Here is a 23,774-nt window from a genome sequence, read left to right as displayed (position 1 = left end):
CCTCAGCCTTCAATCTACACACAGGGTTGAAGAGCTTTCATCAGCTGTTTGGGAGTTCATCTAACTGGATTTATGGACGCTGACACTGAAACATATTGAGTTGTGTATGCAGTACCATATTCCCACTCCTGCACCCCTGGTAAGCACAGACCTGCCAAGATATTATTTTAAATCAACATTACAATTAAAACATTGTTTGCATCCTTCTCAGAAAGCTACACAGAACTCTGAAACACTAGGAAAAAAGAAAAATTCTTTCACTTATCCATAGTGCATGGCCTCTAGTGACTACAAGGGCGCAAAATTCTACCAAATTTAGTAAATTAAAGACTGGGTGATGATCACAGCATCATGACATGTATCTATGACAATGCGTGGGTTCCCCTGACCCACCCCAGCCACTGAGCAAAGGGCAGCAGGTCACAGAGGTTACTCACCAGCCAGGGTGAGGAAATCCATACACAGCAAAAGTTGCAATCTCCAGAATCTTCAGTTAGGAAAGAAAAAACAAAACAAAACAAAAGTCAAAACTTTACTTTGTAAATCTGAGTTCCAGAAATTATGTAAGCTTCTTGACAAGAAACATTTTCAAGAGCTTTAAGCCACTAATTTAACTCACTTTAAAGCTCTGAATTGTCATATTTGCCTAGTAATTCTCCAAGTGAACCAAATGTACATAGATCATCCACCAGTGACTCACAAAAGGATAAACAGTGAATACCATTTAACCATTAATTTGACCTCATCTGCCACAGGGCTGTCAGGCTTTGACCAAATAATTGTCATAATAGTCTGACAATTGTTTTTTAAAGACAAAAGTGGTTTTAAACTATGAAACAAAATGCCTCATGCAATTATTCCAGGAGCTGATTTTTTCCAAATAAAATTTAAAAGTCTTCTTATCAGGAAAAGCACCTTTTCCACAGATTTAAATAAGCCTATCTTCAGAACACAGACCCTAAGAGAACCACGTACCACCATGTAAACCTTCCAGCCACAGAAACCCACAACACTGGCTCATGTTGTTCAGCTCAGCAGATCAGTGTTTAAAAAAAAAAAGCAATCCCAGCAGCTCTTGTAGTTCCCTCACCTCCCTAGCCTACAAATCCAAGAATGTGTAAGCCAACAAAGCACTTACCAGCAAAATTACAGTCAGAAGTCCATCAAATCTATTGCTTGGGTAAGACAAGTATCTTCTCAAGCCCATTGCTAAGATTTTCAGCAACATTTCCAGCAGATAGTACAGGATGAAGAAGCAGTTGATAGCCTTCACCCCCGAAAAGAAAAACCATCATTAGAATTCCTGACATCTCAGGGAACAGCAATAACTGCATGGAATATTGTTGCATCTTACCCCCAGGAAGAAGTCATCTCTTTCAGACGGCTGCTTATCTGCATCCATCACCAAAACCACCTTAAACAAAAAGCATTTTATGAATCTACTGCTTTACTGCTGCATTAAACAGATTTTTAAGCACAAGAACAGTCTTTCATGTTTTGCATAGACCTTTTCAAGCAGCTTGAAATACATTTTTAACTGCAAGCATTCCCTCTTAAGGCTCTGCATGACTAAAGCATGCCAGAAACCCAGCTGCAAGAAAAAGCAGTTATTTAAAGAAAATTAAAGAACAAAAGTGGAAATTAAATTTGTAGCAGAGAAAAACCAAAAAAACAATGACAAAAAGAAAGAAAACTGCCCCACAACAAAAAAACCTTTACTTACACAAATAGAAATAATGTTTGCCAGGGCTACCACATTCCCCAAGTAGCCAAAGTAGGGATGGCCAAAGGCAAATTGCATTTTCTGCATAAAATGGGACTGGTACTCTGGACTGGGAGGGTGCTGAAAAGAACACAAAGGATTTGCTGAGTCACAAAGCACAAGCATTTTAAAAATAATACAAGAATTTTAAAAGCACACCCCGTCTCAGATTTAAACAACTCCAGACAGTTTCAAAGCAAATCTTCAGGGCCACAGGCTAATTTTGACATTTCATCAGGAAAATGTTTTCCAGCTGTGGCTATTAACAGCAAGAGACCATTTCTGATTATGGCACGGCACAAGGTAATGGCAAAGAAGGAAGATAACCCAACCTCTCTCCAATGCCCCAAGCAGATAAACTAAACACCAAGCTACTATTTGTATACACCCCTTCCCCACTTCCCAACATTTAATTCAGAAGTCTTAGATAGATGCAAACATGGAAAAGAACATTTCCTAACCCTCACATAATTTAATGAGGGTTTTTCTTTCTCTCTCTCTCTCCAAGTGGAGAAAACTGCTTTCTGCCCATCTTCATCTGAGAGAATCCACATTTTGTTCATCATTTGGGGATTGGGGGGAAAAGACTTTGAACTATTTTGCCTGAACAACTCACTTTCAAATGCTGACAGAATAAACAAAGACGTATTTTGTACATTTAACACAATGCAAATCCCAAACTAATGCCGTAAAAGCTCCCGGAGCAATTTTGTCTGTGGCTATAAAAGCTGCTCACAAAAAGCTTAAAAATCCATGTGATCACACCTTGTGTTCACATGTTGCAAAGTTTATTTGTACACTTTATACTAGAGTACTCTCACTTATTTTTGCACACAGCCAAACAACTTCTGATGCTTTATAAATGATGATCACATACATACTTGCTTAATGGCATCTTTGTCTAGTTCTTCAAAGAGCTTCTGGAACTGGGCAGCTGACAGCTGGTCACAGGAGCACATTTTGAGTGACTTCACATGAAAGAGAAACATTCAGATCAACATCTGCAATAGGAACATCTGCAAAGTTTGCCAAAACCCCTCAGACTACCTTGGAAATCTGGGAATAAAGATGTAATTCAAGCTGTTTGAGTAAGGTCCAATATTGCTCTGCTTTAACACAACACTCTGAGTGACTGGAGGACATGTCTGGCCTTTTCTATTTTCCCTCTCTGGGATCACACACTCTTTTGACTAACTTAAATTTTAGTACCATGTAGTAGTGCCACTATTCTGTTATGATCCAAGGCATGCTGCAACAGAGAGCAGATCTTTGGATTTGCCAGTCAGGATTGACAGTCACCAACATAAAGGCTAAGAAAATGCAGTTCTTACTCTCATGATGGCCTGCTTGCAGCGAGAATCCATCTCAGCTTTCTGCAGCACCTGTAGTAAGGCCCCAACACTGACACAGGACCTATTCAAAAGAAAACAGAATGGGCCCTGCTACAGATAAGTTCACAGATGGCAAAATGAGCTGTTCCAAATGTGTGTTCCTACCTCTTTGTTTTGAAAAGCAAATGAAACTAGAAGTAGGAAAAAAGGAAACAGACCCCAGAAGAGTCACAAACAGTGCGTTATGAACATCCAGTTGCAGAAAAAAAATAAATTAGATGAGCAACAAACTGCCATTTTTGAGAACGCACCCTCAGTAAATATATTAAAACAAAAAAAGATGACCAAAAATCTACACTTTTTTTTTCTTCTAGATAATCTACTGTTTCAAGATCCTTCACTTACTGTTGTGCACTAGCAGGAGTCTCTTTCAGGGAAGACAGCACCTCAAACGCAGCCCGGATTCCCAGCCGCCTCCTGAAGAGGGAGGACTGAACTGATTTCTGAGCAGTAAAAACACCACAGAGGAAACAATTTACTCACACTTCAGGCACTACTGTGTCCTATGGCCAAATAATATACTGATCCTCGGGCACACATCCCAGATTGGTGATTAGAGATCAGAACAGGAGACTGCCCTAAGCCTCACGCCTTCCAAGAACTCCGTGTACAAGAAGGAAGGAAGCAAGTAAGCAAACAAGTCCATGGAATTCAAGTAAACATGCAGGTTATGGTTTATTTTCTAATCTGGAGTGCATAGGCATATGCCTCTTCCAGAGACACTGGCAACAGCAAAGCTCAAGCATTCACAGAAATTCACACTAGCATGCAGAGAGAAGAGTTAGAGAGCTTGTCCTACTTCAGCTTCTTGCCTAAAAGCACAAATCCAGAGCTATGTTTTTTTCATGGGTTTCTTAATTACAGTAATCACTTTCAAACTTAGTAACTTTATTAATAGTCAGATTATGTCATGCTGTCATGTGAGAAAGAAGAAAATTGAGAAAGAAGGGATGAAACAAAGGAGGAGGAGGAGGAGGAAAGGATTACCAAAAATCCTTTCTGCACCTATTCTGCTTAGGCACTCCTCTGCCACAAGAGGGTGGGGGCCATTCATTCTGAGTAATATTGCCTTGGGCTCATTATCCAACAAACTTCACCTTCTCTCTGGAACTCTACCTGAAAAGCTACTGGGCCAGTCTGGGTAAGGCCTGGTCTAGTGGGAGGTGTCCCTGCCCATGAATGATCTCTGATGTCCCTTCCAATCCTTTAGTATTTTATGATCTGTAACAGCAGCTATATAAACAGCACAGCAGATTTCCTTCACACAGTTTAAGTTACTCAGCCACTTGTCCTTGGTCAGTCATACAACAGTTCCTTTTTTTTTACCCCTTACAAATAGTCAAAATTGCAGACCCACAGCATACTCGAAAATATGCAAGCAGGTTTTGTCACCAGAGGGGATCAAGCTGTAACAGCACATAAAGTGAAAAGTACCTGCATCAAAGAGCATTTAGTACCTTAAAACTGTATCTGCAACCAGAGTGGGAAGGCTCCTTTAATACCTTAATTCTTCAAAGGTTCAAGGTTATGGCAGAACACAGAAATTAGGAATGCTTTACTCACCAGAAGGTACCCTCGAAACTGGTTGTATATTATTGCTGTAAGCAAATTCATCAAAAACAAGTTGCCTGTTGGAGAAAAAGAGGCAGTAAAATTTAATGAAAAATATCTACTTCTCAAAGAAGTTTTGACGTATGTAGTAAATCAAAAGTAAAACCTAAAGAGGGTTAGTTTTCTTGTGTTTGATTTCCAAACCGTTTTTAATGTTTGAATATACTGTAATGTATCCATTCCCCTGTGACATGTTGCCAAGAAACTCCAAACCATAAGTGCCTTCCATGAAAATGATCTCACAGGCACTTTGCAAAGACTGGAAGAATCACAAAAGTGACAAATTCATGATCAAACTTTCCTAGAAAAATAAAACAGTGTAGATGGTATGCACAAGTGTCAAAGTTGAAGTGCATTAAAGACAAGAGGTAACTTACCTAATACAGTGAAGAGGATGAAGAAGATTGAATACGCTCGGTTCTTAGAATATGCAGGTATCATCACTGAATCAAATTTAACAAAAATAGGAAATAATATTTTAATGCTTGAGATGCACAGGAGAGACCTCTGTGAACTTTTGGTAACTGGTAAAAGCTCTCATACAGCTGGATTTTAGGGTGGCATATATAATTACACCACAGAAAGGCAAAAATCAAGTTACTCTGGCTGTACTAAGAACCAGCAGCTGAAAGAATGCTCTGTTCAGACTACTGTAACCAATCTTACTCTGCTGTTCTTCAAAACGAGAGACAAGTGTTACTTCTGAAGGACTGCTCACCATCAGGATTGTTTGCAGTAGTCAGCAGGACCAGCAGTGACGTCAGGGAATCCGGCAAATTCCGGAAATACACCACCCACTCCTTATCCTGCTGGTTATCCTAGGCAAAGATGTGTTCATTGTTAAGAGAAATACCAAGGAACCATGGTCTTAGCAAGGAAAGGGGGAAAAAAAAGTTTAAATTTTTTTTAAACAACTAGTATCAGTCAACAATCAATTTCTTACACACGTAATCAAATCTACCCTGTGGAAAAAGCAAAAGCCAAACATAAAAATTAAGAGAATGTGTAAGAATACAGAGCAATCACATCACTTATTAATAGCAATAAAAAAGCACTAGAACAGGAAGCCCCACATGAAGTTATGTCTAGTCAGCACCTCAGACCCAGGAAGAACAATCACGACACAAACTGACAGTATGGGACTCAGAGCCTTCATCAAAAACACACTGGGAGGCTGATCTTGGATCCTTGGATCCTCCACATTTTTTTTTTTTCTGGAGGTCAAAAGAGACAGATAAAAAAAGATGCAGAGCACAAACAACACAAACATGAGTCAGGCAGCACAGGACAAACAGCTCTTGAATCTGCTGCAAAGACTGGAATATGTAACCCTAAAGGACATACACAAGACAATGCAAAGAGTCGTGAATTTCATTAATAAACCTACTTTTAGAACTTGCCTGCAGTATTTTGCCATGTTGGATAAAATTAGTTTGTATGGATGTCAGAGCAGCACACCAAAATAGGAAAGCCCACTCTCTAATTTGTTATTTTTTACCTCAATGCACACACAAGTGATTGGTTCAGGTATACAAGTTATAAATATACATCTGCTGGGGAAGGTCGTAGCTGAAATTAGATGTGACAAACAGTGATAATACAAAGGTCCAGAAGGCAACTATCAGTGGGGAAACAGACCTCTGCTTCTAATTCCAAAGATTCTGTAACATGGGAATTCAGGGAATTTGCTGATGGTGAGGAAGACTAGAAGCTGGCTCGAGTGCAAATTACAGCAGAAATGAAGGTGCAAAACTGAGATTAAGGACGGGACCAAAATTACTGGGAGAAGTATGCAAGAAATTGTTGTGTTTACAGTAACACATTTATGGAAGGCCTTAAAAAGTAAGAATGAAAAAAAACCCAAATAATCTGAGTGTGATAAATTCAGATACAGGAAGTCTAGAAGAGAAGGAACATATCAAGATTACCGGAAGACAAAAATAATTTTAGCCACAAAATTTCAATTTTGCTTTTCAGAAGCAGAAAGAGAAAAACAAGAGGAAAACCCAAAGGGATCAGAAACCAAAACTAGTACAAGCAAAAACCTACCAGGGCATGGCCTGATAGGAATATCAGTATTGAAAAATGAGAAAACACAGAAGAAACTGAAGTTAGCAAAAAAGCTAGATAGGGAAGAGAAAAAAAATAAATGAGTGATAATATAAATGAAAGAGTGACAAGAGCTTTGGAGATAAAACAGCACAGAAGGTTTCAAAAGCAGAGAAAGTAACTCAAGGGATCAAACTGGGTAAATGTATGAGGAAGTCTCCTGGATACACGATACTATGAACATGGTACAGCTCTCCAAATGGACTTCAAACTCATCGCAGCACATCTGACAAGGTGACCTTTTCCAGGGAAAACAAGTTTCACTAGTTTGACTATAAAACTAGACAAGAAGCAGCTGTGCAAGTACAGAAAAAAGGCACCTAGATCTACCAAAGCAGCCAGAGAATTGATTACCTTTGTTCGAGCAAAGAGCAGCATGGCAAACATGGTGAAGAGAGACAGATGAACAGCCAGGAGTAGAAGAACACTGTTGGAAAGCAAATATATCAAAGTATTAACAGTAACTTTATCTTATTCTTAATATCCTCTTCTAAAAATGCAAAATTTTGCCATATTAAGAAAACCAGGGGTGTTTTTAAGAAGTTATATGGAGGTAACAGGAGATGTGAGTTTTGATACAAAATAAAAATCACACTTATGTGCCTCAGTTCTTCCCTTACAAAAGGGTTTAGAAAAGCAGAATCAAAACCTCCCACTCGACTAGCATTAAAAAACCTATGTCACACACAGAGTCATGTCAAAGTCTAGAGATCCTGTACGAAGGGGAATCAAAAAGTTACCACAACCTTCACCCTCTGTGCCCTGATCTCACTGAGCACTTAGCTACCCATCCAGAGGGAAGCTGCTCAGATGCTCCACACTAGAACCCGAAGGATAACAACCTGCCTGCTTCCAGCCAGCCTGTGAAGGGATGTTTGCTGTGCTATAACCCACCTCGCCATTTCAGGCAATGTGCTGTTGATACTTTTTAACGTTTTCTTCATCATAGAAGAATTCTGGAGGAGAAAGAAGGGGCGAAGGATTCTTCTTATTCTCACACTCTGCAAAAAAACCAACGGATCAGACACTGAGTTCCTGCAAGACTGGCAGCTCAAATCTTCTGAATGCAAGTTTGTCAGAAAGCACTGGACACACACATTGACTAAGCCAACAGTGGAACAGAAAAAGAACTGAGCTCTGCTCTTCTGAGCTCACAAAACACCAAAAAAGATTCCACACCTCATTAAAATGGGGAGAGATTGCTTTAAAAACACACATTGACATTTCAATAGTTTCATCAGGCCACTAATTGGAAACAATCTAACTTTACTGCTGTAGACATAACAATCTGGCAAGAGACAGCATTTTCGTATTTTCTGCCAAGGTCAATCTCAAGAAAGGGATTAATAGAGAGCTCCTTTCCATAAAAACAAATATATATTCTAAAAATAAGTGCTTAACTTCAATTTTCAGACTGTTTTATAACTAAACGGCCAGGTAATTACTTAGCAATTTCTGTCTCTGACAAGACTCAAGCTGTAAGTGCTTTTTTTCCTCACAACACTGCAGCAAATAATCTTTTTGATTCTTGCAGTCAAGACATTTGCAAGCCTTCAAGTTATTCCTGTCACTTATTTGCTACTTCAAGCATTTCAGCATCTTGCATTTCAGGATCAGTCTTCTGTGGGCCACAATTAGCAGCAAAAAAAAAACAACCATAAAAATGACTTTCTTTATTTCTAGTTCTCTTGTTCATCCAGCCCAGCAGTTCGACTGCTCCTTCTGCCACTGCTTTGTGTTGGGACACTTGTTCAAACTCCCTGCCCACTATCACACCTCAAGATTCCACATTTTAAGATCATGCCTCTCTCATTCACTTCCTAGCATTTTTACCACAACAGTGTTTTCTTAACAAGGATTCCAAGTGCACAACAACAAATGTAACGTCAATCTGGGGCAGACAAAACCAACTGGGAGAGTGCAGTGTTACATCAAGGAGGGCACTTCTAGAACCATTTCCAAACTTGATGTTCCTCTCAGGACACAACTGTTTTGAACACAGCACAGCTTCAGATTAGAAAACAGATGTTAAACTACCTAATCACCTTTTTAATTACCTTTTTCTTATACTCCACTACAGAGGCTTTGCCATTCAGTCAAGTTAAGCACATAATTCTCCAAATGCATTTCAAAACTGGTGCCAGGCAATGAGTTTTCCCTGCACTCTTCAACTGCTGACAAACTAAGGCAATGAGTGCTATTTAATGTTACCAACAAACACGAAACTTACATTAAGAATCAAACAGAATTATTTACTAAGCTACATTACACCAAACTTTTTCTGTGCTTCAGTCAATTATCCAGCTATGAAAGACCAAAGTAAAGCTGTTCTTACCTCTTTGCAGAAAAAACTCAGTGACACAATCCAGTCAGCAAGGGAAACAACTAATGTCAGTATATAAGCCATTAGCCATTTGTTTTTCCAAAATTCTTTCCATCCAATTAAGTAACTCTGGACAAGGCAAAAAAAAAAAAGAACAACCATAACTTACTTTAATAGCAAAATCCAATACCCTAATAAGTCAGCACCAATTTTTTTCCAAGTATCTGCAATTTTACATTAGTGCTCTTGAAAAGCTCTCCAAAATCCAAACAAAAATACGTTGTTGAGAGATTTTTTTTTTCTACAAGAAATAAATAAAGGTCAGCAAAAGTAAAAGTTGCACAAAGGTCATGAGAGAGAAATCCTTTGAATGCAAGAAAATTCTCCACTTAATAAGCATAAAAAAGGGATTTTCCAGAAATAAGTATCCTAAGAAAGGCGAGTTTCTGACAACTTTTATTTTGAGTAAATGAACTGACACATATTTATTATATACCCTGATTTTATGGCCTAACACAAGCAGCTAAGCCAAAACACTTGCACTCTCAGCAAAATTTATTTCATTTTATTTCACTCAATTAGGAAAATTAGGTTGAAAAAAAGGGAATAAATGTCTTAATTAAGTAAATATACACTTGCTAATTTCTCCTGAAATGAGGCTCTAATAAAGCAAGGCAATTTCATCCTGCAAACTCAAGATTTGAAAAACAATTCTGCTACACACCTACTGCTTCATTCAGTACCAGATGGAGGAGATGCTCACCTTCACAGACACATCAACCATGAACACCAGGAAGCAGAGCAGCTCCACGCTCTCCGTGAGGCCACAGGGAGGATTCCAGGTGGGAAGGCGGTAGCGCACATCAGACGTGATGGTGAGTGAGGAAGGCTCTTCAACGAAAGCCAAAGCCAAGATTACAGTGATGGTTAAGCTCAAAATCCTGTTTGGACAGAGATTAAATCAAAAATAAAACCAACAAAACCATAAAAAAAGTACGAAAAAAAACACCACCCCAAAACAAACCCCATAAAACAGCCACAAAATGAGTCAAAATAATAACAAAATACTTGGAGTAAAGCAATTTTCTTTGAAGTAAACCAAGCTTTATGATGCCATATTTCACTCAAATGGGTTAGACCACAAGGCAGCACTTGACTAGCATGTTGTTGCCTGCACTGGAGATGTAACTGCTGACCACCAAATAACCTGAGGTGGTGTCCTTTTGAAACTAACAGCAGCAAACAATCTTGCTGGTATCCAACACGTTTAGAAACATACACTTTGAAAACTCTTAAGGCACAGTGCTTTAAATCATGCTAATTAGTTCACTCATGCAACAAACCTGTGGCTGTTTCCAAAGAGCCCTCTCTGTCATCTTACTTCCATAAAATTTTCTGCTTTCCACTTCTATCATGTTCACATGTGGTCATAAGAACTTACTTGCTTCCCAGAGTAAGTTCTTTTAAAGATAAAAACACAATTACCTAATTATCTGACAAGTAAGAAAGAAGAAGAGTAGTTTTTCAGGAAGAACTAACTCCTAAACAAAAAAGCAAAGAGAATAACCAAGTTCTTACCACTGGCAAGTCCTGGAATAGTACCATCGATAAAGCCACAGGGATCTGGAGTCCACACGGTGATTTATAGATCTGTACTGAAGGCAGGAAGCAAAAAAGCTAATTCAAACATTACATTCAGTCTGTCTCAAAAACAAAGATCAAGTGACCAAAGCAAACCAAATTAGTACATGCGATTAATTATTAAAGTACCAGGTCACCCATGACCACAGAGGTACTCTACATGTGTGAAAATGGCAAGATTGTAAAGAACTTCTGCTATCTAAAGACCGCAGAGCTGCTCAGATAATTAAACTGTGTGCCAGTCATCTCAAGCAAGCACTGTCATCATTTCAAACAGCATCATTTGTAATAATTCAGTGACTATTCTATGTGCTCGCCCAAATGGTCCACCCACTTAATTCCCCTCTCCAACATTCATTCCACTCACGGCTCTTCTCTTGCCTTTCTCTTCCAACAGGCCATGAGATGCAAACAAATTAATTCTGAATAGAAGAGACCTCAACCTATGTCTTTGAAAAAAATATGCTTCCAGATCAGGAAGTGCCTGTGATTATTAAAAATATGTCCCTCCTCTGTGACAGCTCCTGGGCTGTTCTTACTCTGCTCCCGCTGAGTAGATGCTTCCAGAAAGGTGGCCACACCTTAAATACATCTGACCCCCAGAAATCTCCCAACCAAGAGACATCTAGATGCAGCAAGAGAGCTCGAGAACTGCCCTTCAGCATTCCCACTGCCTGGGAGAAAACAGGATCTAAGAACCTGCAGTAATGGCCAGCAAAGGAGGGACAAAGATGGAATCAAGATTTCAAAAGGCATCAAGTTCAGCTGAAGAGTTCCAGCTTCACACTTGAAGCCAGCCCTAAACTCTTGAGCTTTTACCAGCTCTTAAGATGTGCAAGTAGTCAGATCCAGAGGCAAATTACAGGGTTTGCTGAAATCGTTTCTCTTAGCAGCAGGTTAGTCACTAGCAAAACATCCACAATCAAACCAACCCAAACAAATAAACAAACAAAAAACCACCATGAAAATCACTCCACAAACCAGCATGTCTTCTGAAACCCTTAAAGAGATTACTTCATTGTGGGAAAAATATATTTCTCCTAGGCAGAAGTTCACTGAGACTTGCACACCACAGGAATTTGGAATTATGATTTTGCTTTGTGAATTGAGATGGTGGTTTACAAACACTGCCCGAACACAGAGGAACTTAAAAACTGGCAGAGCGTGTGACAAACATCCAGCGTGGGAAGCATAAAAGCTAACAAAAAAAATTGTTACTTACTTGTATTGCATCTTCAATAAACACTATGGCTTGGTTTATATAAAGGTCATTATCAGCTCCAGCACCTATGAAGTAAAAAAAGAAATAAGAATCACTTGCTGCATTTTGGATAAACAAACTTTGGATGTAACTGCTTACCAGTTAACAGAAGGTGCACAATCACAGATCTCATGACAAAGGGCACTGTACACCCACACAAAAAAAGAGAGTTCCTGCCAGATCTGCTCTGTCAGCAGCACTGACATTAGCAGCATAACATTAAATATGTAATAATAACATCAAACACATCGTGCGCCTTTCTGTGTTTTGTTAAAAGGTTCTCTTTTAGGTTTAAGTAGCCAGATCACACTAGTAGTTAAGTATCACAAAACTACACAGACAAGTCCTAACAGACAAAATAATGGAGATTCAAATTGTTCTTTGACAGAGTACACAGTCAAGGAAAGCCAGGGAAATCAGGCACTACTATTATAGCAATTTTTATTTTTGTTTAATAAAGATCCTGCGGTCTAGAGTGATCTTGTTCCTCCAGAACCAGCAGGAATCTCCAGTCATATGAGAACTAAATGAAGTGCTTTTTAAATTTGTTCTGAGAATTACTATTACCATACCAAACAGATCAAGACACAGCAAGAGGTGAAAAAACACAATTTGAAATAAAATACCACTGAATTAGTTACTATGACACTTTTAAAAACCCGTAATTAAGAAGTCTATGTGAAAATAGACACATAAAAAATAAAGGGCAGCCACTTGTGTTTACTTGAAGTAAGACCTTTCGGGAACTAACCTGGCAATTAAGCCAAAAAGAGAAATAAAGGTAGTTAAGGTCAAAAGAAGGAAGGAAAAAATAAGAGAGAGATATAAAAAGAGATAAAAATCGGAGGGGGATTTCAGATAGGAAAAACATATGCTTGTGTAACCTTCCCACAGAGGGGAAGAGTCCCAAGGAGCGCTTCATGCTATCTCCACCCAGGAGACAGCAATGCCAGCCTGGGACACAACACCAAAGAGTCGATCCCAGCAGTAACACAGTGCCCTCCCACAGACACCAAGCAATGCCAGAAACACCACTGATGAGAGTCACAGACAATTTTATGTTCCACATGATTCAGCAGCATCAATTTCCTACAAAGACTGTAAACGGTTTTTAAATGTCACCCTTCATCTGAGCATCAGCAACAACAGTTTTGTACTGATCCTGATACGAACCATGGCACAAGAAAGATCTGAGCATAAACAGGAGACAAGCCAGGCTCACAAAGTAAAGACATTTTTTTTTACGACATCTCACACTAGTGAGATAAAAACAAAAGTTGCTTAAAAAAAAAGTAGCTAAAAGGATAGCAAGGACAGAAAAAGCTTTAGGTACTTGAAGCACACAGCAAGCCACCAGTGTTGATGCCAAGGATTTTGGAAGGGCAGAATCTAAGTGACTGTTCCGAGGATAAAAATAAAACAGGGAAATTAGCCAAAAATGTTTACTATAGCAATTTCTCCATGCATTCCTCTATGGATATCCAACTTATTCTGCAACTCATAGTCACAGCAAGTGACACTTAGTCACAAGTGATGATTAAAGCACTGCTCGCTTTGGGCACACAGAATCCACCCCAGACCACGCTGCGCTTCTGGACCTGCACAAAACAACAGCAAAAAGCGAAGGCTCCCTCAGGTGATGCAATACCCTGAAAAGAGAGAACCTGAAGTCTCCAAAGGATTCCATCCTGCGAGAACTGAGATGTCAGACCTACGACAGTCACCGGGTTCGAGAAAACCTTGTCAGCACTTTAGAGGAAAACCCTAAAATTACATAAGGAACTAAAGAAGCCTGGGGCTGCAGCAGCAGCGCGGAGCTCGCACCTGAAGCCAGCGCTAGCGGCTCCCTCAGAGCCGGGAGCAGCCCGGGCAGGGCGGCCGAGCCCCGCAGCACCCGGGGGTGCTTCCTGCCCCTCCCGCTCCTCCCGCTCCCAGGAGCGCCCCAGCTCTGCGGGAAAGGCAAGAGCTCCGCCCGCTCCAGCGCGCCGGGCACTCACCGTCCTCGGCGGCCGAGCGGCCGCGCTCCCGCCACAGCCCCCGGCCCGCCCGCCAGCGCCGCGGGGGCAGCAGCGGCTCCGCCTCAGCACCGGCCTCCATCGGCACCACCGAGCGCGCTGCCGCCGGCTGGCGATGGGGCAGGACGCGGCGGGAGGGGAGGGGACCGGGGGCGGGAGGGGAGCGGGGCTCGGCCCGCCCCGGGCGGCTCCGCCCGCCGCATGTGACCGGCTGCGAGGAGAGCGGGAGCCGCGGCCCCGCCGGGCTCCTCCCGCCGGGCCCCGCGCTGCCCCGGCTTTCGGCCCCTGGGCGCCATTTCCCGCCCGCCCCTGGCGAGCTGGGGCGCTGGAGCAGGCGGGGTGTGGGGGAGAAAGTGTCGGGGTTTCGCATGCCGCACGTCATTTATGGACTTGAAAAATGACATCCCTGACAAGGAGTTGCGTCTTTTTTGCCTCAGGTAACTAGCAGCAGGCTCCTGGCTGGGTGCCCCCGGGCAGCTGCGGGGCCGCTTCCCGCGTGTATCACATTCCTAACCGTTCACATCCCTGGTTGCAGAAAGTATTTAAGTTGCATTTAATCACCTAGGCATTCCATAAGCAGCCGTGAACTTCACCCATGTTGCTTTCACTGTTAAAGATGCTTCACTCGTGCTGCTCGCTGGCTTTTCTCACGCTCCCCTTCACACGCCCTTCCACTGGTAATTCCATAAAGCTGCAATTTCAAAAGAGGCGTCGGGACAATTTGCCAACGCTTTTCTGCCGCATACTGGGATCTGTGGCAGCATAATGATGGACACGAGAGTGTATCAATCCCTCATTTTAGTATTCCAGCCTAGGAAGTAAAAGCAGACCCATCCTTTGCTCTTTAATTGACAGCTACATGTTGTGTATCAAACGGGACGCTCTTTACTTCAGGGAATATTTTACACATTTACTAGTCAAGAGTGTCATAAGGTGACTCTTAGCTGTAAGAACTAGTTGAATTGCAATTAAATCATGGACCAGGGAGCAGTGTTCGCTGTGGGCAATGGTGTTGTGATAGGCCAGCTCTCTTTCAGGGCGCTGGTAGTATGCAGGGATAAGGACAAGCTCATAGTCATGATGTGTCAAATTCAGCCAAATGACAAAAAATTGATTGGTCTCTAAGGGCCACCTTTATTTAACCCTGAGAGGAACATGTATAATTTTATATATGTTTGATAAATAGCAATGGGGTAGCTTTTGCTTTCATCTGCATCACTGTTTAGTCAAAAAATAAGTTTAACACTGACTTCCAAATAAGTCAGGGTAAATTCCAGCTGAAGATAAAAACAAAAACTCTTTGATGTTATCTTTACTATAATGGTTGTGGATGGATTGACCTGGGCTGTTCCATCACTCCCTTCCTCAGCTGGACATGGAGAGAAAATATGAATTAAGGGCAGGGAGAGGTCACTCACTGGATACCATCATAGGCAAAACAGAATCTACATAGCAAAATTAGTTGAATTTATTACCAATCATAACAAAACAGGATAATGAGAAATAAAGCTAATCCTCAAGACAACCCAGCCCTCCCTCCTTCCTGGGCTTAAACTTATTCTCAATTTTCTGCCTCACTGGCATTCTCAATTTTCCCTCACTGGCATAGTGAGGCAGGGTATGGGGTTATGGTCAGTTCTCATTGCTTCTGCCACTGCGTCCTCCTCAGGGCAATGAGTCTTTCCCCTCCTTCAGTGTGGGGGTTTCCCTCCCACAGAGACAGTTCTCCACAAACTTTTCCAACACGAGTCCTTCCCACGGGCTGCAGTTCTTCAGGAACAGCGTGTTGTGGGTTTCCTGCAGTGCCACAGTCCTACCAGGACACCTGCTCCAGCGTGGGCTCCCCTCTCCACAGGTCCTTGCCAGGATCCTGCTCCAGCTTGGGCTTCCCACAGGTTCCCAGGCTCCTTTGGGCATCCCCCTGCTCTGGTGTGGGCTCCTCCATGGGCTGCAGGTGGATCTGTGCATCCCTGTGCCCTCCATGGGCTGCAGGTGGGTCTGTGCATCCCTGTGCCCTCCACGGGCTGCAGATGGACCTGTGCATCCCTGTGCCCTCCACGAGCTGCAGGTGGATCTGTGCCTCCTTGTGCCCTCCATGGGCTGTGGGGACACAGCTGCCTCACCAGGGGCTGCAGGGGAATCTCAGCTCCAGCGCCTGGAGCAGCTCCTGCCCCTCCTTCTGCCCTGACCTAGGTGTCTGCAGGGCTGTTCCCTTCACATGTTCTCACCCTGTTCTTCTCTGGCTGCAATTACTCTGCACAATACCTCTTCCTCCTTCTTAAATCTGCTATCAGAGGCATTACTCCCATCACTGGTTGGCTTGGCCTTGGTCCATCCTGGAGCCAGCTGGGATTGGCTCTGCCGGCTACGCAGGAAGCTTCCAGGAGCTTCTAAAAGAAGCCACTTCTGTAGCCCCCCACCATTAAAACCTGGCCACACACACCCACTACAAGTTGTCTCCAGAAAAAAGTGAACATCATCAGCTAGATGTAAGAATTATTTCCTGTTCTCAGTAGGCAACAGTGCACTGATATGTCACTGTGATATTCTCTGAAAAATCCCTTCACCAGGATTTTTCGCCTGAGCAGCTGAGAAGCCTCAAAAAAGAAATGTAAAGGATAACAGTTTGCTGCTGTGGAATGTGGCAGGTGCATCTGTGACTGGTCTCATGTGAATTGTTTTTACTGAATGCCCAATCACAGCCAGCTGTGGCAGACTCTCTGGTCTGTCACAGGTTTTTATTCATTCCTTTCTAGCCCTCTGATGAATTCCTTTCTTCTATTTCTTTTAGTATAGTTTTAGTATAGCATTTTAATATCATATCATAAAATAATAAATCAGCCTTCTGAAACATGGAGTCAAAATTCCTCATCTCTTCCCTCATCCTGGGACCCAAATACCACCACACTGATAACACGGGAGTTAAGTGTGGATAACAGTCGAACTAGAGGCATCAGATGGAACAGACCCAGTGAAAATTTCTGGATAGTAAAAGGAAAATAGGAGTGACCTGGTGCAGTCTGTAGTCAGCATTAGCAGGCAAGAAATAAAATGCAATTTGTACATGTGCTGTAAATGCAACTTATAAAAGAGAAAAGTGTCTGAAATAGTTAGGGTAACAACACTAACTGTAACAACGCAGGAGATGTATGTAAATATTGTGGTTTTGTGCTATAATTTTTTATTTGCATGAAAGCAAATGTCTCCTCTTTCCTCTCTTGTCCAGAAAGAGAAACCAGTAACTTCCGGAGGAAACAAAGAAATAAGAAGTCTTCAAATACACAACAAATTTTTAACTTCTCTTCAGAATTCATCTACTCCCTCTAGCTGGAATTGGAAGTGGAAGTGCCAAACTAACTGTGAAGGAAGGCAAATTGCAGCTGGGGTTTTCCATTCTTCCCACAGCATCTTTAACTCCAACTGAATCAACTCCTGAGTTGTGGAAAACAAATGTGGAGAATGTGCCCTTTTTAGCAGACATTCTCTACTAGCACAATGTAAGACTATTTTAACAGAAGTCTCACTGGGCCTGAGCTCTCCTGCTGTTGCAGTTAAGAATATTGTTTGCCCAGAACTGCAGAAATGCATTTCTTGTTTTCCCTATTAGAAGTGCACCTTTCAAATCAAAGTTTAAAAAAGAAAATGGGAACAGCTAAAGATTAAATGAAAAGGCAGAAAAGGGCCTCAAACAAAGGAACAAGCCCATCCTTTTTTATTGCTCCACAGCACTGAACCAATTTAAAAGATCAGTTTGAAGACATGAAGTTAAAAATTAAGTTTTTGCAAACTGTAGGTGGGATGTGGATAGCACTCTAATTGAGCTCAGAGGACACAGGTTTTATACTTCATTCTGCAATAGTCAAACGAAACAAGAAGCTAAACTCTAAATTCGACCCCACTAACATGAAGATTACCCATCTGCTTCAAGACAGACATGCTTCCAACACCTTGCCGAGTTTGACTTTGTGGCCACTCAAAACACTGGACCAGTCTACAAAGCCAGTGCCAGGTAAATAAAAAAACGTGTAGAACAAGAACTGAGTTAATTAGCATGACAAAATTACAAGTTTATTGCAAAGTAAGGTGAGTTTTTAAATTAAAAGCAATTAACTCAAGAAGTTGAAGGAAATCCTTAATAAATGATCCCTTAGCCAAACTACTGTTTAAGTATATTTGGAGTAAAACGGGGAGTCAATTAAAAAATTGATTACAATGGTCTGCTCAAGAACTGTTAAGCAGGTTATCCCTGCTCATTATCACAATATAATCCAGTTTTGAACATTCTGTTTGGCAAATTAATTACCACAGTTAAACAAGACAGGAAGTCAGTCCACATCTTCAACTACAGAAATTCCTTCCTTTTTTTCTAGCTTGGATACCTGCAAGTAAAAAAGAAACCAATTCAGTAGCAAAAATAAGCTGCTTCTTCCATCAACATCTCCTACTGGTTGTAAAAGAGACACACAAAGATCAGGTTTTTATGAAGTGGATAAATCTTTTGGTTTGACCAAAGGCAGCTAATCTTGTGGTGTAACACTGGGAAAAGCAGAAGATGGCTTGCAGATATCTCGTCCTTGCAGGCAGCTGTGCCAGCTTTCTTCCGAGCTGCATCACAGTTCCTTCCAATTATGGCAGCTATTACAATCCCAGTGAATATTTTGGCACCTGGAAGTGCATCATTTGTGCTCTGACCACAAATCCTTTACTTCAGACACAGCTCCAAGGCAGAAGCTACAGACAGCACCGCCAGAGTTCCTAAATCCTCTCGGCCAGGTAGAGCTGAATGACATGAAGACTCCAAGAGCAAATCTGGTAATTCCCAGCAAATGCTATGATCTTAAATTCCTTTTACCTCTGTCCCTTCTGCAGCAAATGCAAAGGGAATTTTGCACTAAAAATGAGTGGATAACTAAACTGGCTTGACTACACTACAGACATCCAAAGCAGAAAAGTACTTTCTACAAATCCAACAGATTTCTCTATCATTAGCACTCCAAATTGTTTCCATTCACAAATGAGCTCGAGCTGTAACATGACTCTCCTACAGGAAAACCTGGCATTACCTAACTAAAGTTTGGGTTTATGTCAAGTTTATGCCATATTTTCACAGTCCTGTTCCTATGCCAGAAAAATCTTAAGTGCAGATTGAGTCCCAGGAGCAGAATCATCAGTGGGACACTGTCCTAGAGTGATTCTCTTCAGAATTACAATTGTGCTGAACACCTACAGTAAGAAGAAACTCTTCCTGTATTCCTTTTCTTGAATAGGGCAGATTTGACTCAAACCACTGCAAGTTATTATTTTCCAGTCTTGCAAAGAGCTGCAGGAGTTATCAGTTCAGGTTACTCTTATCTACACAATAAAATCTTCCCCAAACTTGCCTCCTGGTTTCCAGGAATAAGTTGCAATGGCCACTACCCTTGCAGAGCACAATTGCTATTACATACAAATCTAGTTAGAGAATGTAACAATATCTGCACCATTAAAAGATCTTAATCACATTTACTGTAAGCATAAAATAATTACATTTTGGTCCAGACCCTACAAAAACATTTTCCCTGACTCCCACTGAGACCAAAATAACTTTTGTCCTGCACTTCAGTGGAAAAAAAGTCCAATATGATGTAAAAAATCCCCCACTATGCATACATTACAATAAAGTACTGCACATGGTAGCTTTTATCCCAGGTTTCAAGGTAGTAAAATGCTATTACAACATGTCTGGCATTTCACAGATGAAGGAATTAGTATTTTATTACATGTATAAACATATTCTTAAAAGCAACTGGGGTGTAAAATCTCTGGCAGAAAAAAACTTCAAGGTGATAAAATGCTTCACCCCAGCATTTGTGCCATAAAAGAGGCATTAAAAATAAGTTTGAAGGGGTGGCTAAAAACTATAAAAAGTTAAGCATGGTTCCAATAATTGCCTGGGCCCCTCCCCATCTCAGTGCTCAAACTGAACATGGTACCATTACTGCTGCTGTGTTTGAGCAAACATGAATTTGTGAGTCAGCTAACTTGAGATTCAAAAAAGGAATTGTTGCAGAAGCAGCTGGGAGAAGCACTCATAGTGAATTGCTGCCTCTTACACTGGCTTTGCTGATGGAGGTCAAGTCTTAATTCTGCAATTAAGCAGATCTCTTCAGACAGGTCCTGAACTGAAACCAAAACACAAAAGCTTGTTTCTCCCACTAGCACAGGACTTCATGAGTCTGGGTATGCCTATTACTTTCTGTCCTCAGTACAGGTATTCTTTTATTTTTTTCTTGTTCTTGTTTTCATAGCAGTATGACAAAAAAGAACCTAAGCAGCCTACACTGAAATCAGGGGATTTGACCTCACAGTTATTTCTGTAATAACTGCTACCCTAAATGTTAGTTGTCTTTTACTGGAGATTCACTGGAAGCAGGCTTGACCCACTTTGAATGATTTAAATCCAAAATCATTCCAGAAGCAGCAGGCATTTACCTGTTTGTCTATACACCTGAACTGCCAGGACCATGAGGTGTTGTAGAGGAAAGGCCTCAGGTCAAAGCGGTTGTCATCTGGACTGTAGTTTTCAGCGTGGTAGGAAGGAGTGAGGGTGGTCATTTTGTGCCTGTTGACTGAATACATCCTGAAGAAATGCTTAACCTTGGATGCCACCTGGTGTACAAAGAACGTAGCTTTTAACCAGATGAAGTTTCTTAGTATTTTAATTTAAAAATTGAGAGGAGCACAGTATTTTGGAGACTGTTTTCTACTTTTACACAGTCTAGATATTGTTTCAAAGCAAGAGCCATTTTTGGTCTCAGAACACATAACCAAAAGCTTCAAGAGTAGTTGGTCATCTGTATTTTAGAGAACAATTTTCCCCGAGGTATAATTCTGAAGTAATTGTTTTCAAATTACCCAATTAACAATTGTTTTAACAATTTGCAGCACAAGACAACAAGCTCCATTTAAGAGATGCAGGCCAGCTTTTCCAGCATATTCTGCTACACCTGTAGAAATAATCTCTAAACACAAAAGAATGAAACTATTACTTTCAGTTAAAAGGAACCTGACCTTTCTCCAAACATGCTCTATTTTGGCAAAAGCATTAAACTATTTGATATTTTTTTCTCTTTGGTATATTACCTCTCTTGGAGTAAAAATTTCCTTCCATATATTAATCAGCTTACAGAACATACTGTATGGTCCAGCCTTTCCAATTTTCCTTAATTTCCCATAGATTGAGAGCTCTGCATATGTCATCCCCATATCTGCCTGAAAACACACACAGAAAGTCAAAGAAAATCTTAACTATGCAAATTTTAATTAATACTTTCATGGAGCAGTTAAATCAAAGAAACACCAAAACGATATTGTCAATGTCAAAAAGACATAGTAATACTGTGAGCAGAAATAAAAAAACCCACTGGAATTTCTCTGAATTGGGAGATTGGAGATCACAGAGGTAGTTTTATCAGTCCTCTCCTTTCCAAAGTGATAGCAAAGAGAAGGATGTGAGGAGAAGAGTGCTTTGCTACCAGTCATTTTCATAGCAGTAAGGCCCTGATTTTCTTTTAATATTAAAGAAAACACAAAACAAACTGCCTTTTGCAACACCCATCCTTCTAAGTGTCCAAAAATCTAAAATAATTCAAAAATGTTAATTTGCTGTTTTGGAAACTATTGGCACCACAGATCGGGCAGGTGTGGGGAACTAATGCCTTGTTGGCAGCTTTAAGACTGGTTATAACACGTCTGTCAGTAAGCATGGTTTCATAAAGAGTAAACAACAGCTACGGGACAAACCCCAGATTTTGGGGTAAGGCTTAAAGCATTTTAAAGTGCTGCCCATTGTTACCTCATCAGTTTGAGCCACTTGTCCATCCACCAGGGGCTCCAACTCTGCAGTGGGTGGAGCTGACATTATACTGTAAGGGAGAGGGAAAAGGAAAAACATGGATTCCGTGTAGTCTTATGAGCGCTGGTTTGTTAAAAGAGAGCTTCATCCCAAAAATGAAGCACCTGGCTCTTTCCTGCAGTGGAAAGAACAAACACAGTCACTGAATCATTGCTCACCTCCTGAGGGCCGTGAGCTGGAAGTTTTCAATGCAGTACTGAATGAAGCTCTTCAAATCCGTCTTGCTGATGCCACCAATGGGGTTGATATCAGCACTGGAGCAGTCGTACTTGGTCAAGTAACCACGGAGACTGAGCAAAACAGGAAATTTTATACAGCAACAGTTAATAATAATGTAACTGCAGCATGATATATAACCCTTGACACTACAGGGAATTTATATGTAGCATGAAGAAAGGGAGAAGAAGACTGCAGATTAGTAACATATATATACCTAAAAGGCAACATGTTTAACTGCAGCAGGGCTATCCTAAAGCCCTGAAATTTCCAGAAGATGATACTTTAAACAATCATAAAGCACTGCAAAACTATCCATGCTGAGGCAATATGTTCAAAACAATTAAAATACTGTGCTGACTAATCAAAACAATAAATCTCAAAACACCCACACAACCAGCACACAGTACTCTCACAGTTTTGGAGGTTACCACTCCCATAATCTTACAGGGGATTGCTTTAATCTTCAAATACTAGCTCTAGTAACAGTACTCCAGATTTTAAGGTCTGCTTGTTCAGCTCAAAGTTCACATCTTCATTCCTAATGCAGTCATTGAAAATTCAAAACAACAGTGAATGCACAGGTAAGCTCTACTGAAAACAGCATTTTATGGGAAAGCTATAGCAACACTTTGGCTAAATCTCTGAAAAATACACAATTTCCCATCCAAGCTGATCTAACTATGTTCATTAATTTCACTGTTACCAGCACATCCTTAGGTTGTTACCTCTTCTGAGGAATAATTTACAGAGATATTTGGCAGAGTTGCAGGAAATGACAGTGACCTGTTCCACGTGGGTTTGGATTCCCAATTTTCACCAACCTTTCATCCACATTGGCTGTTCCCAGCACCAGCAGTCCCCCTGGCATCCCACGAGCCCACAGTGTCAGCTGAGCAAAGAGGTAGGCAAGGACCATTCTTATTCTAGCCTGCAAAGCAAAATGAAAAGGAAAGCAAAGTTTACATAGCAGAGCGATTTCTCCCCAGTCACTTTTATTCATCAATTGTCTAAACAAGCTCATGAAGAACAAAATGTGGGCAGGGTAAGTGTGACTGCAAGAAGGACAGTCTTGTGGATAAATTGCTGGACAGAGTCAGGAAATCCAGGTTCAGTATCTGCTCCTGCCACAGACTGAGGAAGTTTCTCCTGGCCAACTGCAAATTGGGGAGTAGTTGCCATTTGCTACCTCTGATAGCACTAACAAGGATCTCTGGTGGATGAAGCATGCAGATAAACCATATCCTTTTATAGAGTAAATAAATCTCTCTAGTCTAATAGAAAACATTTGTAAAAAGTTTACATTGCTTTTGTCCCCATTTTGAAACTCAGCTTTTTCTAAGCTTGGCAGCAATACCAAACCAACCAGGGATCCAGTCTCCAGCTCCAGCAGCAATTGTTGGTGATGTTAAGCAAATATCCACACTTCTCTGTGACTTAAACCTCTCCTGATGTCAAAAAGCTGACAAAGAATTCAATGTTTGCTTCCAGAGCAAACAGCTGGATTTCTCCAGTAACAGAGAGAGAAAGATCAAGTCCTCAAATTAACAA

At 41.1% G+C, this 23,774-nt stretch overlaps 2 protein-coding genes and 1 long non-coding RNA gene across 3 annotated transcripts in view; 1 reads left to right on the top strand and 2 right to left on the bottom strand.

Moving 5' to 3' along the window:
- The window catches only part of TPCN2 (two pore segment channel 2), a 24,339-nt gene extending 9,795 nt beyond the window's left edge, over positions 1-14,544 (bottom strand). Inside the window, exons 1-17 of the mRNA XM_038138195.1 lie at positions 14,096-14,544; positions 12,060-12,124; positions 10,775-10,851; positions 9,960-10,137; positions 9,209-9,325; positions 7,768-7,874; positions 7,228-7,300; positions 5,483-5,582; positions 5,142-5,207; positions 4,717-4,781; positions 3,499-3,596; positions 3,094-3,175; positions 2,644-2,730; positions 1,724-1,843; positions 1,355-1,414; positions 1,139-1,267; positions 438-487 (exon numbers count right to left, since the gene is read on the bottom strand). Of these exons, the coding sequence (XP_037994123.1) occupies positions 438-487; positions 1,139-1,267; positions 1,355-1,414; positions 1,724-1,843; positions 2,644-2,730; positions 3,094-3,175; positions 3,499-3,596; positions 4,717-4,781; positions 5,142-5,207; positions 5,483-5,582; positions 7,228-7,300; positions 7,768-7,874; positions 9,209-9,325; positions 9,960-10,137; positions 10,775-10,851; positions 12,060-12,124; positions 14,096-14,495 (1,874 nt within the window). The 5' untranslated portion in view covers positions 14,496-14,544. The remainder of the gene's footprint in view (positions 1-437; positions 488-1,138; positions 1,268-1,354; positions 1,415-1,723; positions 1,844-2,643; positions 2,731-3,093; positions 3,176-3,498; positions 3,597-4,716; positions 4,782-5,141; positions 5,208-5,482; positions 5,583-7,227; positions 7,301-7,767; positions 7,875-9,208; positions 9,326-9,959; positions 10,138-10,774; positions 10,852-12,059; positions 12,125-14,095) is intronic.
- On the top strand, positions 14,412-20,571 carry LOC119701469. Its single transcript, XR_005257077.1, has 3 exons — positions 14,412-14,550; positions 17,340-18,122; positions 18,484-20,571. It is a non-coding gene; the product is annotated as an uncharacterized LOC119701469 (long non-coding RNA).
- Positions 18,040-23,774, bottom strand: part of NADSYN1 (NAD synthetase 1) — a 15,431-nt gene continuing 9,696 nt past the window's right edge. Inside the window, exons 16-21 of the mRNA XM_038138196.1 lie at positions 23,048-23,154; positions 22,166-22,297; positions 21,948-22,017; positions 21,236-21,364; positions 20,585-20,761; positions 18,040-18,492 (exon numbers count right to left, since the gene is read on the bottom strand). Coding sequence (XP_037994124.1) covers positions 18,439-18,492; positions 20,585-20,761; positions 21,236-21,364; positions 21,948-22,017; positions 22,166-22,297; positions 23,048-23,154 — 669 coding nt within the window. The 3' untranslated portion in view covers positions 18,040-18,438. The remainder of the gene's footprint in view (positions 18,493-20,584; positions 20,762-21,235; positions 21,365-21,947; positions 22,018-22,165; positions 22,298-23,047; positions 23,155-23,774) is intronic.

This window comes from Motacilla alba, chromosome 5 (genome assembly GCF_015832195.1).
Source record: "Motacilla alba alba isolate MOTALB_02 chromosome 5, Motacilla_alba_V1.0_pri, whole genome shotgun sequence".
Lineage (NCBI taxonomy): Eukaryota > Metazoa > Chordata > Aves > Passeriformes > Motacillidae > Motacilla > Motacilla alba.
This window is presented reverse-complemented; position numbering and strand designations above follow the sequence as displayed.